Source organism: Vanellus vanellus (assembly GCF_965231255.1).
Source record: "Vanellus vanellus genome assembly, chromosome: 22".
In the NCBI taxonomy this organism is placed as follows: domain Eukaryota; kingdom Metazoa; phylum Chordata; class Aves; order Charadriiformes; family Charadriidae; genus Vanellus; species Vanellus vanellus.
In genome coordinates, this window is record NC_138927.1 from 3624328 (window position 1) to 3635307 (window position 10980).

The 10980-nt window shown below is 65.2% G+C and overlaps 1 protein-coding gene across 1 annotated transcript; it reads right to left on the reverse strand.

Annotated features, from left to right (window-relative positions):
• Positions 1–683: 683 nt before the first annotated feature.
• Positions 684–10669, reverse strand: LOC309680532 (discoidin, CUB and LCCL domain-containing protein 1-like; the record flags this gene model as incomplete). The annotated part of the gene is made up of 15 exons (XM_082494174.1): positions 684–1171; positions 1662–1784; positions 1975–2012; positions 2190–2280; positions 2486–2578; positions 2702–2870; positions 2958–3079; positions 3833–4027; positions 4150–4187; positions 4360–4493; positions 4670–4742; positions 4973–5024; positions 5384–5551; positions 7938–8159; positions 10564–10669. 15 exons carry the CDS (start codon positions 10667–10669, stop codon positions 777–779), a joined length of 2019 nt encoding a protein of 672 aa, XP_082350300.1. The 3' UTR covers positions 684–776.
• Between the last annotated feature and the right edge of the window lie 311 nt (positions 10670–10980).

A 10980-nucleotide genomic window follows, 5' to 3' on the forward strand; every position in this document is an offset into this window, starting at 1 on the left:
CCAATCAGGAGAGAGCTTACCACACCCACTAAAGGCTCCCTCCGCCTCCTCAGTGAAGGCGCGGCGGGGAGAAGACCCAGCATGCCCCGCGTGATTTGCATATGGAATAGAGTCCAGAGAGGCGGGGAGACGGCATTTTTGAGGGAAAAAAAGCAGAAATGGCAGAAAAAGAGGGATGAAATATGGGAAGAAAGATAAAAGGTAATAGGATTATGGATGCTGTCCTTCAGAAAGCACGCGCTCCTCGCCATGATCTCGATAGTACTCCAGCACTTTCCCGTGGTGGCGGGGTGAGAGCGCAGCTTTAAAAAGGGCTTCTGCCGTGCGTGGCACGGGGGGGCCACGCGGCCACCCTCGCGGAATCGACATCAAGAGATTTCGGAAGCACAATTTTTGCAATGGGGGTCGCCGGTAACCGCTTGTTCCGGCGCCCCGAGCAGCGTTAATAGCAGGCAATGGGGCGCCAGGAGAGGTGGGCGTAACGCTGAAAAGGGGCGGGGCCAGTGGAACTACGAGGAGAGCATTAGTAGGAGGGAAGAGGTGAGGGGGTGGGGCTAGGGGCGGGGTTAGGCTCACAGAGGGCGGGGCTACTCCGGCGCCCGAATTCGCCGTCGACGTTTTTGACCGCTGAATGAGGGGGGTTGCGCGCAGCAGGGCGGGAACTGTTAATATACAGATATATATATATATATATGTATTTAAATAAGATTGTTCTTAAAAAAACACCCCCCCCGGGACCGTGAGAAAGGTTCGGAGCGCCGCTGGGCTGCCCCTCCTCACAAGGCTTCGTGGTACACGTGTGAGAGGGGACAGTCCCCCAGCTGGATGTGGGACCCCTCCGGAGAGGGGACATTGGCAGTCCATTCCGTCCGCCCACCAAGACCCCAGGGAGGGGGTTCTCCTTCCCCGGGTCGGGGGGTGGGTGCATCGTACCGCACTGGGGGAACACTGGGGAGCCCCATGATGGCACGGGTGCCATCGGGCTCGCTGAACGGCGTGGCGTACTCAGGCTCGGGCGGCAGCGGCTCGGCGTACTCATGGTATTTTCCCGGCACATCGTAGTGGCTCATGACCAGCGGCAATGTGTAGCCCTCATCTGGGAGAGGCTTGAAGGTAGAGGGGCCTGTCTGGCTGCTGGGGCTCAGCTGCACCAGGTCCGGCTCGGCGTACTCTGCAAGGGGGACGGGGGACTCTGAGCTGGGGACACCAAGGGCACTGTCCTCACAGTGCTCATGGTGCTGTTCCAGATGTGGGCGGGCTGCAGGCACCCGTGGGTGGGATGGGTGGAAAAAACGGGCACAACTAGACCCCCAGGGCTGGGAAAAGCCAGCCAGACATGTGCCAAAATCCATCCAGGGCAGGACATCTACCCCCCAGGGAGAGGCACATCCCTCTGCCCCAGTACAGAGCAGACCTCCTCGTGCCCTCTGGCCACCGTCCAATGCCCATGCCTGTGCTGAAGTGGAATAATAATAATAAAAATAAATAATAAGCCCTGCCAGGGTCTCCCCTTTGCACAGGACCATGATGCAGGACAGGGATGGGACCAGAGTGGTGCTGGGCAAAATGGGCAACCCAGGGTGTCCCCAGGGTGCAATGGGGAGGGACACAGCTCCATCTCTGGGCTGAGGTACCTGTTTGTGCCCCAATGTCCCTGTTACCTGGCGAATGGGTCTGGCTGAGGTCCTCCGGTGCAGTTGCCGTGGGGAATGAGGCCAGCACGGAGCCGGGGGATGGCAGGCTCTGCAGGGAGCACACCGGGCTCGACTCCAGTTTGGGGTACCCTGAGCAGGGAGCAGAAACCCTTGGTTGTCACATGCCATCCTTTGGGGACAGGCAGTGCCATGCCTACGGGCAGACTGGTGCCCTCGGGGGTGGAACAGCCCAGGGCTCTGCAGCGGCACCAGTTAAACCAGCTGCACCCCTCCTGAATTTAGAAGCAGGAGCCCCAGGGAGGGGTTTGGGACACTTTACCTTTCGTGATTCCGCAGCTCAGCTCCGCCGCCGGCTTTCTGCCAAGGGGAGAGCAAGATGGGGGCGAGGGGTCCCAGCCACCCTGTGCCCACCGCCACCCGCTGCACGGGGGGCTGCACCCCTTGGTACCCAGCCAGCAGCCGAATGGAGCCGCCACGCTGTGGGGGGCGATGCCAGGTCCCCTGGGGCAAAGCAGGGGGCAGGATGGGACCCACCTCTTCCTGTGGCAGAGGAAAGCCAGCAGCAGGAGGCTGGAGCAGAGGAGCACGAAGCCACCGATGAGCAGCATCACCAGCAGCGTGGAGCCTGGGGAGGGAGGGCAGTGTCAGCCACTGGGTGTCCCATCCCACCCCTCTGCACCCATGGGTGCCAGGAGTCCACCCACAGCCACCAGAGAAGGAAAATCAATGTGTTGTCACGGGGGGATCTTAAAGCCCAAGTGGGACCGTCAGTGCCTGGAGCACCCATGAGACAAAGCTGTGCCCCAGGGACAGCCCCCCATGACACCCACCTGCCTTCTCCGGGTCCAGGGCGACGCCGGGGATGGGTGTGTGGCTGGCCGGGTGGCTGGTGGGGACGGGAACCTCCTTTGGGACGCTGGGCACTGTGGGGCAGAGTGGGGACTGTGAGCATGGGACCACCGCTGGATGCACGGGGAGATGGCGATCTCCGAGGGCCATTTGGGATGGGGGGCTGTGTGGGTGACAGCTCCCGCGGAGGGGCTCACCGTAGGGCCGGGGTGCGCGGGCCCGCGCTGGCTGGCAGCCCACCAGGGCCACCTTCAAGGCCATGCGCTGGTGCCAGCTCTGGGGCGTGATGCGGACGTAGCGGGCAACGATGGGGGGGATGAAGGCATTGGAGACCTCCCCATGGCTGTCAGCGTTTCCTTCAAAAACCTGCTGGAGGGTTTTGATGATGGACACATGTCTGCAGGCAGGGGGTCTGTGGCCCCCCACCTCGTGTCCCCCCCGCCCCATGCCCACCTTGTCCTCCTGGCCACCGCTGCCTCTGTAGGGTCTCCAGTTCTTCCCATCGCGGCTGGAGGAGACCCGGTAGGACGTCACGTAGTAGTCATACTGCTCGGAGGAACCCTTCGTGATGATGCCTGTTGGTGCAGGGGGAGCCCAGGGGGGAGCGCTGCTGTCAGTCGGGGGGTGCAGGGCTGGGAAAGGGCTCGGGGGGGGCCACCCTGTGCCACAATGCACCCCATTGCGTGCGGCAGACTTCCCAGATGGAATAACCCCCATCTCCGGGATACCCGAGTCCTGTCTGAGAGGGGACCAGGGGACGTCACCCTCCCCGGTCAACATCCCCCAGGGGCTCCCGCCGACCCTGGGAGGGCGTTTGGGTGACAGATTTGAGTGCCGGACCCCCCGCTCTGCCCCCAGGAGCCGATAACCTCCGGCCTCGGCTGCCAGCCCCGCATTCCTCCCTCCTCCAGCCTCCGGCCGGACAATGTCCCCATTTTCCTTCCCGCGGTCGCCAGCCGCCGCCGCACAAAGCCCCCGCTTTCGGCAGGCTCCGGCCGAACAAAAGGCGCTCGCTGGCACCAGATGCAAGAGCATAATATTAACTTGTTCGTCCCAGAAACTGCTGCGGATGAGGGTGGGGGGGCAGCGCAGGGACAGTGGGGACAAAAGGGGGATGGGAGACAGCTGCAGGGGGGTTGGTGCTGTCTGCATCCCAGTTTGCACCAGTAAAACCATGGCACAAAGAGCTGCTGAGTGTTATAGGGAGGGCTGCAACTGCTCTGGGCAGTTTTGGGGGCGTCAGTGAGGCTGGCACCCATGTCACCACGGGGAGGACAGTGGTCAGGGTGGCGTGGGGACAGGGATGGGGTCCGCTGGCCGGGACTCACCCGTGATGTTCCTGCGGGTGCCCAGGTCCAGCTCCAGCCAGGTGCCCTCGGAGCCGGGTTCGGCAGCCCAGGAGTGGCCGGCAGTGCCGAACGCTGCCCGTTCGGCCACCCAGGCTCGGTCCTGTCCCAGCGCGTCCACCTCATGCCACCAGGACGAGGCATTGAAGGCGGCCACCTCCAGCACATCACTGCAGGCTGGCAACAGGAGACAGCAGGCTGAGAGCCCGAGACCTCCAACCGGGCACAGGATGGGGGGTGGCACTGGGTTTGGCAGCCAAAAATTGTGGATTAATTTCAGGGGAAATGGGAAAAAATACCTTTGTGGAATATGAGCCGCTTCTCGGAGAGGGATCCCCTGTGGGGAGAAAAGCGGGGGGAGCATCAGAAAGGGGGGGCCCCATGTGAACAAATCCGGGGGTCTCCAAAATGGAGGGGTGGCATGTTCCCGATGTCAGCATGGATGGTCCCACGGCCGCATGTGGGGTGCAGCCGGGGTCCCCACGCCCTCACCCCCCCCCCTCGCCCACCTTTTGGAGTGGAGCCCGTTGGCGAAGGCCGACTCGTAGAGCGTGATCCCCTTCTCCCGGGACAGGGTGACCTGCCCACCCAGCTCGTCCGCGATCGCCCCGGCATGCACGGCCGCTTTGCACAGCACCGAGGTCTGTGGGGAGCAGGGGAGGGGTGAGAGCAGCCCCCGCGAGGCAGGGGGGGTCGGGCACCCCATGGCCAAACCCATCCCCTGCTGTCTGCTGGGGGGTGACGAACAGTAGCCGCGCGTGCTGGGGACCGTCCCCAGTGCAGGGGTGCCCCGCGGGGCGAGCCGGGCTCTGCACTTACGTCCCGGTAGCCCTGGCTCGGGTTGCCCCAGATGTCCCCGTCGATGTCCTTGCAGCCAGCAGGGCAGTACACGCTGAAACACACGGCGAAGGGGGGGTCAGGGCTCGCTCCCGTCCAAATCCCCTCTGCACACCCGCTTTTCTCCCCATCCCACCGTGGTTGCACCCCAAAAGCCCTGGGGCGAGCGCAGCCCGAGCCCCCAGGAGAGGGATGGGGACGAAACTGGGGCTGATGGGGACCGGCAGCGATGCCCGGGTGGGGGACGCCAAAGCGGGGACAGCTCACACCCCCACGGCCACTCACCTGACATGCTCCTGGGTGTAGTGGGTGCCTCGAACCAGGCAGGAGACCAGGTCTGCAAGGCAGGGACACCCCAGGGTGAGGGACCCCCACCCGCCCCGCAGCACCCACCTCTGCCCCAGGGCACCCCGTCCCAAGAGGGGGAGGGAGGGATGTCCCCTCGGTCCCTGCAGCCATCGTCCCCATGCCAACAGCTCTGCCTGATATTGGGGTCCCAGCTGGCTGGGCGGCCCGGGGGTCTCCCATGTTTTGCCCCAGCCAGGGAGAACACAGGTCTTCAGGGAGCTTGGGGCGATGGAAGCCCACCCTGGGGTCAGCAAGGAGCTGCCTGCACCCCCAGCTGTGCCCCCCCTGCCATGCGCTGAGACACAGCCCGCGGGGGCCTTTGCACCCCTGGGGGATGCTCCCCCCTACCTGGGTGCTGCGAGGTGGCGTAGGACAGGAGGAGACCTCGTCCCGAGCGGTGGCTGGTGCTGTTGAACAGGACGGTCATGGTGCTGGAGTTTGTCAGCAGGAGTGGGGCGGTGGGGACGGCGTTCCTGCAGTAGGGCCCTGCCGGCAGGGACGGGGCCGTGGAGAGGATGGGGCTCCCCAGGGACAGGCACGGGCACCCAGACTTCGGGGTGTCACCTCCCCTGGCTCAGCCCTCACCAGGGCCAGGGAGTCTCAGGCATTTGGGCTGTGCTTAGGGTGGTCCCAGCCCCAGGGTGGCCCCATGCCTAGGGTGGCCCCATCCTGAGGGTGGTCCAACCCCATGGTGGCCCCATACCCAGGGTGGTCCAACCCCAGGGTGGCCCCATACCCAGAACAGTCACATCCCCACTATGGGGGGGGACCTGGAGCACAGCCACCCGCAGATCACCCTGTCCCCCATCTCCTCCCCCCCCACTGTCACCCCACAGCCACAAGCAGCACAGGGTGGGACGCAGCCCCCAGGCACAGGGGTCGGAGCTGGACCAAGCTCCTGGGGGGGCACCCCGAGATGTCCCCCCTCCCCGAGCAGGGACAGATGGGCTCCTGGCCAGGCAGGGACACCCCCCCCAACACTGCTTCCCAGAAACGCTTCCTGCCAGGGCCTCTTCATTCCACCACGGCTGGGACAGATGGCGCGAGTGGCCACCAGCTCTTATCGGGCACCTGCCACTGCATCCCCTGCTGCCAGGGCTGGCACACATGGCACGGCCATGTGGGACCCCAAAATGGGCGCTGCATCCCTGTCCCCTCCCCGTCTCCCCTTTAACAGGCGCTGCCGAAGCTGCCTCCTAAATCCCCCTCATTTAATCCAAATTAATTTGCAGTCTCCATCTCCCTGATTAAAACTTCAGCTTAGCGAGCAGGCAGGTTCACAGGTTCCTTGGGGACATCCCTGGTCCCAACTGGGGACAAGAGGTGGCTCCAATCCCTGACTGCCATCACTCGCCCCCCCCCCCCCAAAGCATCTCTGCTCTGTGTCATGTCCATCACCGGGGTCTCAGGGTGCCCAGAGATGCTTTGAGCAAATGCCATGGATGCCCTGTGGACAGGGAGTTGTGTCCCCATGGTGCTGGCAGTGAATCCCCCCCCAGCAGGGTTGTGTCATGCCTCAGTTTCCCCACCCCGACCCGCTCCCTCACCCTGCCTGCATCATATTTAATCGAGAGGCTGAGCCTGGGGGACGTGGGACATGCGTGCGTGCAGGGATATCATCACAGGGTCCCAGATGTGATGGGGTCTCTGCATGATACGCAAATGACATGCATACGTGATGCAGATGACACACACGCGCAGATTTCCCACCCGTTGCCAGATGCCAGCGCTGCCCTGGGCAAATGCTGCTGCGGTGCTGCCATGTCTGGTACGGTGCCCACCCAGACGGTGGCTCCGGAGACCCCCCCCCTGGGTGCTGGGGACCCCTCAGCTGAGTTGCAGGCTGGAGGCTGCCACCCCCACGGGGACCCCGGCATGTCCCCAGGGCAGGATGAGACCGGGCGCCAGACACCGGGTCTGAGTCAGCAGGAGGGAACCCACAGCCTCCGCCTGCGCTGGCCGCTTCCCGAAAAACATCTGGGACTTCTCAAGGGCCGGCGTCAGCTGCGGGTGAGGGAGCAGGACCCCGGCCTGGCCCCACATCACCCCCCACCCACTGGCACGCACGGCCCCGGCAAAGGCACCCAAAGGGGCTGTGGGTGCCCAGCCACCTCCAACAGCCCCCCCAGGAGCATCATCTGGGGGTCCCCGCTCTCCCGTGTTGCTCCGGGACCCCAAAACCTGGGCCAGGCGGTCTCTTGGCTTTAGGGTCCCGGGAGATGGGGATAAACGTGTCCCCAGGGCCGTGGCAGAGGGGATGCACCTCACGTGCTGTCACTCCTCTGGGTACCAGCCCAGAAAGGGTGAAAGCTCTGGAGAACAGGGAAAAATCCCAATCCCTGGAGCAGTGGCAGATCCAAGCTGGCTCCTTCCCACCCGGCATTTCCCATAGCAGCCCCTGCCCACCCCCTGCCCCTCACCGCGCCTCGGGGCTGCTCCTCCATCCCACCCCATCGACACCCCAGTGGTTATGCTTTCTCCCCCCCCCCCCCCCCCTCCCCCCCCAAGACATCTCCCCCAGCACCCGGTGCTGTCAAATCCCTCCAAGACCGTTAAATCTCTCGGGGAAAATCCTGGAAGCGTTTGGGCAGCGGCTGGGCAGCCAGAATTAATTAATGGGTGGCTGCATCTGGTCCCAGCTGGGTGCCCACGCCCCCCCTCTGGCTTGGCAACAGCCCCCCTGCTTGGGTACCCCATTCCTTAGATATCCTCATCCTTGGATACCCCTGTCCTCGGATACCCCCTTCTCCGTGATAAAATCAGCTAAAAAGCCGTATTTTCCTGACCTCCTCCTTATCCAGGACTTTACGTATGGTGATATCGCACCCCCCTGCCCCATCCGCAGTCCCTCGATGGGTGCTGCCTCAGTTTCCCCTGGGACACCCCCCCCCCCCCCCCTTACCGTAGGCGGTGCCGGCCTGGGGGTCTGCGAGCAGCAGGGAGCTGCGGGAGCAATGCTCGGAGGGCTCCAGGTCCACGTCCCCGAAAGCCAGGAGGAGGGAGGTGCCCGGGGGGGCGCGCAGCCGCCAGCGGCAAGCTGTGTGGTTGGGGTAGGTGCCGGGGTAGTTCTTGGAGCTGAGGGTGCCACTGTGGGGTGTCAGCAGCGTGTGGCCACAGCCGTCCCCTACAGAGAGATGAAAGGGGGGGGTGAAAGGGGGGGGGGGGGGGGCGGCTCAGCCAGCGCGCTCCCTGCCTCAGTTTCCCCACTTGGCACAGCCCTGGGGACACCCCATGGCCACCTGCAGCCTCTTCAAATGTTTTCCTCATATGAAACATCACTTTTTGGGGGGCTTTTCTGGCTGCTTCCCCCACCGGGGATGGTCCCTGGGGGGACCCAGGGACGAAGCTGCCTCAGTTTCCCCCACAGCCACCCAGTGCAGACCAGCACCTCCAGCTCCTCTCCATCCCCCAGGCCAGGAGGACCCCAATTTTGGGGGCTACAAAAGGATGCAAGGAGGAAATACCCCCCAACATGGGGCTGTACAACACGGAGAGGCCCCCAGGAACCCCCGACAGCAGCCTTGACCTTGAGGATGTCCTTGGCCAGCTGCATCCCCATCGTCTCCTCCCCAGGGCGATGCCAACACCCACCACAAAAGGGGCTTTTCTCCGGGCTCACCGCCCTCGGGCAGGAGGGAATATCCTGGAAACTTGAGCTGAAAGTGTCCGGTGGGGATTTCTGGTGGAGACGGGGCAGGATTGGGGTGCTGGGAAGGGCAGGGAGAGGGGGAAGCACCGTTCATCCCCCTCTGCATGGGCTGGGGGCGTCCATCGGTCACACCCACCCCCCTTCCCCATCCCCAAAAAGCTGCTGCTCCTGCCAAGCATCATCCTGGCACAGCCGGAAAGAAAAGCGATGGCGGGCACGGCTTCGCCCCTGCCTTGGCTCCCCTCGCCGTCGCCAGGAGACAGCACAAAACACCGGCGGGGGAAAATCCTGCAGGGATAAAAAAACGGGGGGGGGGGCGGAGATGGAAGATGCCAGCGCCCCCCTTTCTCCCCCCTACCACGCTCCTGCCCAGCCTGCGGGACGGGACGGTGGCCAAACTGGGGGGGGGTGGGGGGTGTTTTATGCTGTGAACACCTCCTGGACAGGGATGTGGGACCGGGTAAATCCCTGTTTCCACACACCCCCCAGCTGGGCAGTGACCCCCATTATGGCAGAGCCGGGAAAGATAAGGCCCTCTGGGGCTTGGGGGGGGGGGCACTGGGGGCAGGCTGGATGGGGGCAACGGCACTGGGGACCCTGGGACTGCTGGGAAAGTGGCTCCCAGAGAGGGCTCCTGTGCTGGAGGGAGAGAAATTTGGGGTATTTTGAGGGGGTTTCCAACAGGGAAGGTTGGAAACGTCAGGATCTATACAGAAAACCAAATTTGCCAAAAAAAAAAAAAAAAAAAAAAAAAAAAGGAAAACTGGATTTCCGCCGGGTAAGAGCGAAGCCACGGCCCCCGCTGGGGCCATCCCTGCTGGGGATTTGTTTGGTTTCTCACAGGATGCAGGAAAGACACAACAGGGCGATGCTCCGGGAAAAGTCCGGCACGCTCCCGCCTCCGGCACGCTGCCAGCCCCGGGAGAGCTGCCCCGCGTCCACCGAAGGCTTTGGGATCCGGTGGAATCCCGCTGTGGGACATCTCTCAAATCACACGCGGGTTCTGCCCCCGGTGATCCCATCCTGACCCGTGCCTCAGTTTCCCCTCGCTGGGGACGATGCTCTGGATGTCCCATCCCCTTCTCCTCCCTCTCGGATGAGTTGGGGACGAGCGGCACTGGGGAAAGTCGTGTCTTCGGGACGTGGTTTGGTTGAACGTCCCGGTGGGTGCAATTTCCCCCCCCGAACGCCTGCAGCATCCCCGGGATGGAGCCCGCTGCCCGGCTCTCCCGGCTGCTCACCGCCAGCCCCGGCGATCCTCTTAAACCGGAGCAGAGTTGGGCCCCCGGGGATTAGGGATTCCCGGGGAAAGCCCTGCGGGAGGGACGGAGCTGACCCCGGGACCGGTGGCACCGGGAGCGGGATGGGACACGGGGCGGAGGCTGCGGGGAGACCAGGCGGGTACGGGACCGGGGTGATGGGGGGTGGTGGAGGCAGCGGGGAGCCTGTCCCGTCCCGTACCGGAGCGGGCGGATGGCGGGGACTCCGTCCCCGATCGGTCCCGGGACAGGGGGACAGCGGAGCCCCCGTCCCGGTGTGGTCCCGGTCTGGGGACAGCGGGGATCTTATCCCGGATCGGTACCGGGGAGCCCACCCTGGTCCGATCCCGATCCCGACACAGTGAGGAGCCCGTCGCGGGTGGGTACCGCGGCAGAGGGGAGCCTGTCCGGTCCCCGACCGGTCCCGGTCCCCATCCCGCTCCCGGTACCGGTCCCCATCCCGGACCCAGTCCCCGTCGCGGTCCCAGTCTCGGCGCGGCGCACGTCCCATCCCATCGATGGAAGGGGATCCCCGGGCGGGTGCCGGTGTGAGCGGGACTCCCGGTGCCGTGTCCCGGTGCGGGATCCCCCTCCACCGGTGCCCTGCAATCCGCACTCACCGTCCTGTCCACCGGCCGGGCGCAGCCCCAGCGGGCCCAGCAGCAGGCAGCGGCGGAGCAGCGCCAGCGCCAGCGCCCCCCGCGCCGCCCCGCCGCCCGCCCGCATCCTCCCGCCACCGCCGCCGCCGGCCCCGCCGCGGCCCCGCCGCGCCCGCCGCCCCGCGCCCGCCCGCTACCCAGCCCCGCCGCTCCCATTGGCGGGCGCCGCCCGGCCCCGCGCCGCCATTGGGCCGCCTCGCTGTCAATCAAGCCGCAGGGCGGAGGAGGGGGCGGCGGGGCCATGCCGCCTCTAGGGGGCGGCACGGCGCCAGGCGCGCGGGCGGCGGCGGCGGCCCCTTTAAGGCAGGCGGCGACCGGAAGTGCTGGCGACCGAGGCCGCGGCGGCCACTGCGCATGCTCCCTCCTGCCCGGCCCGTT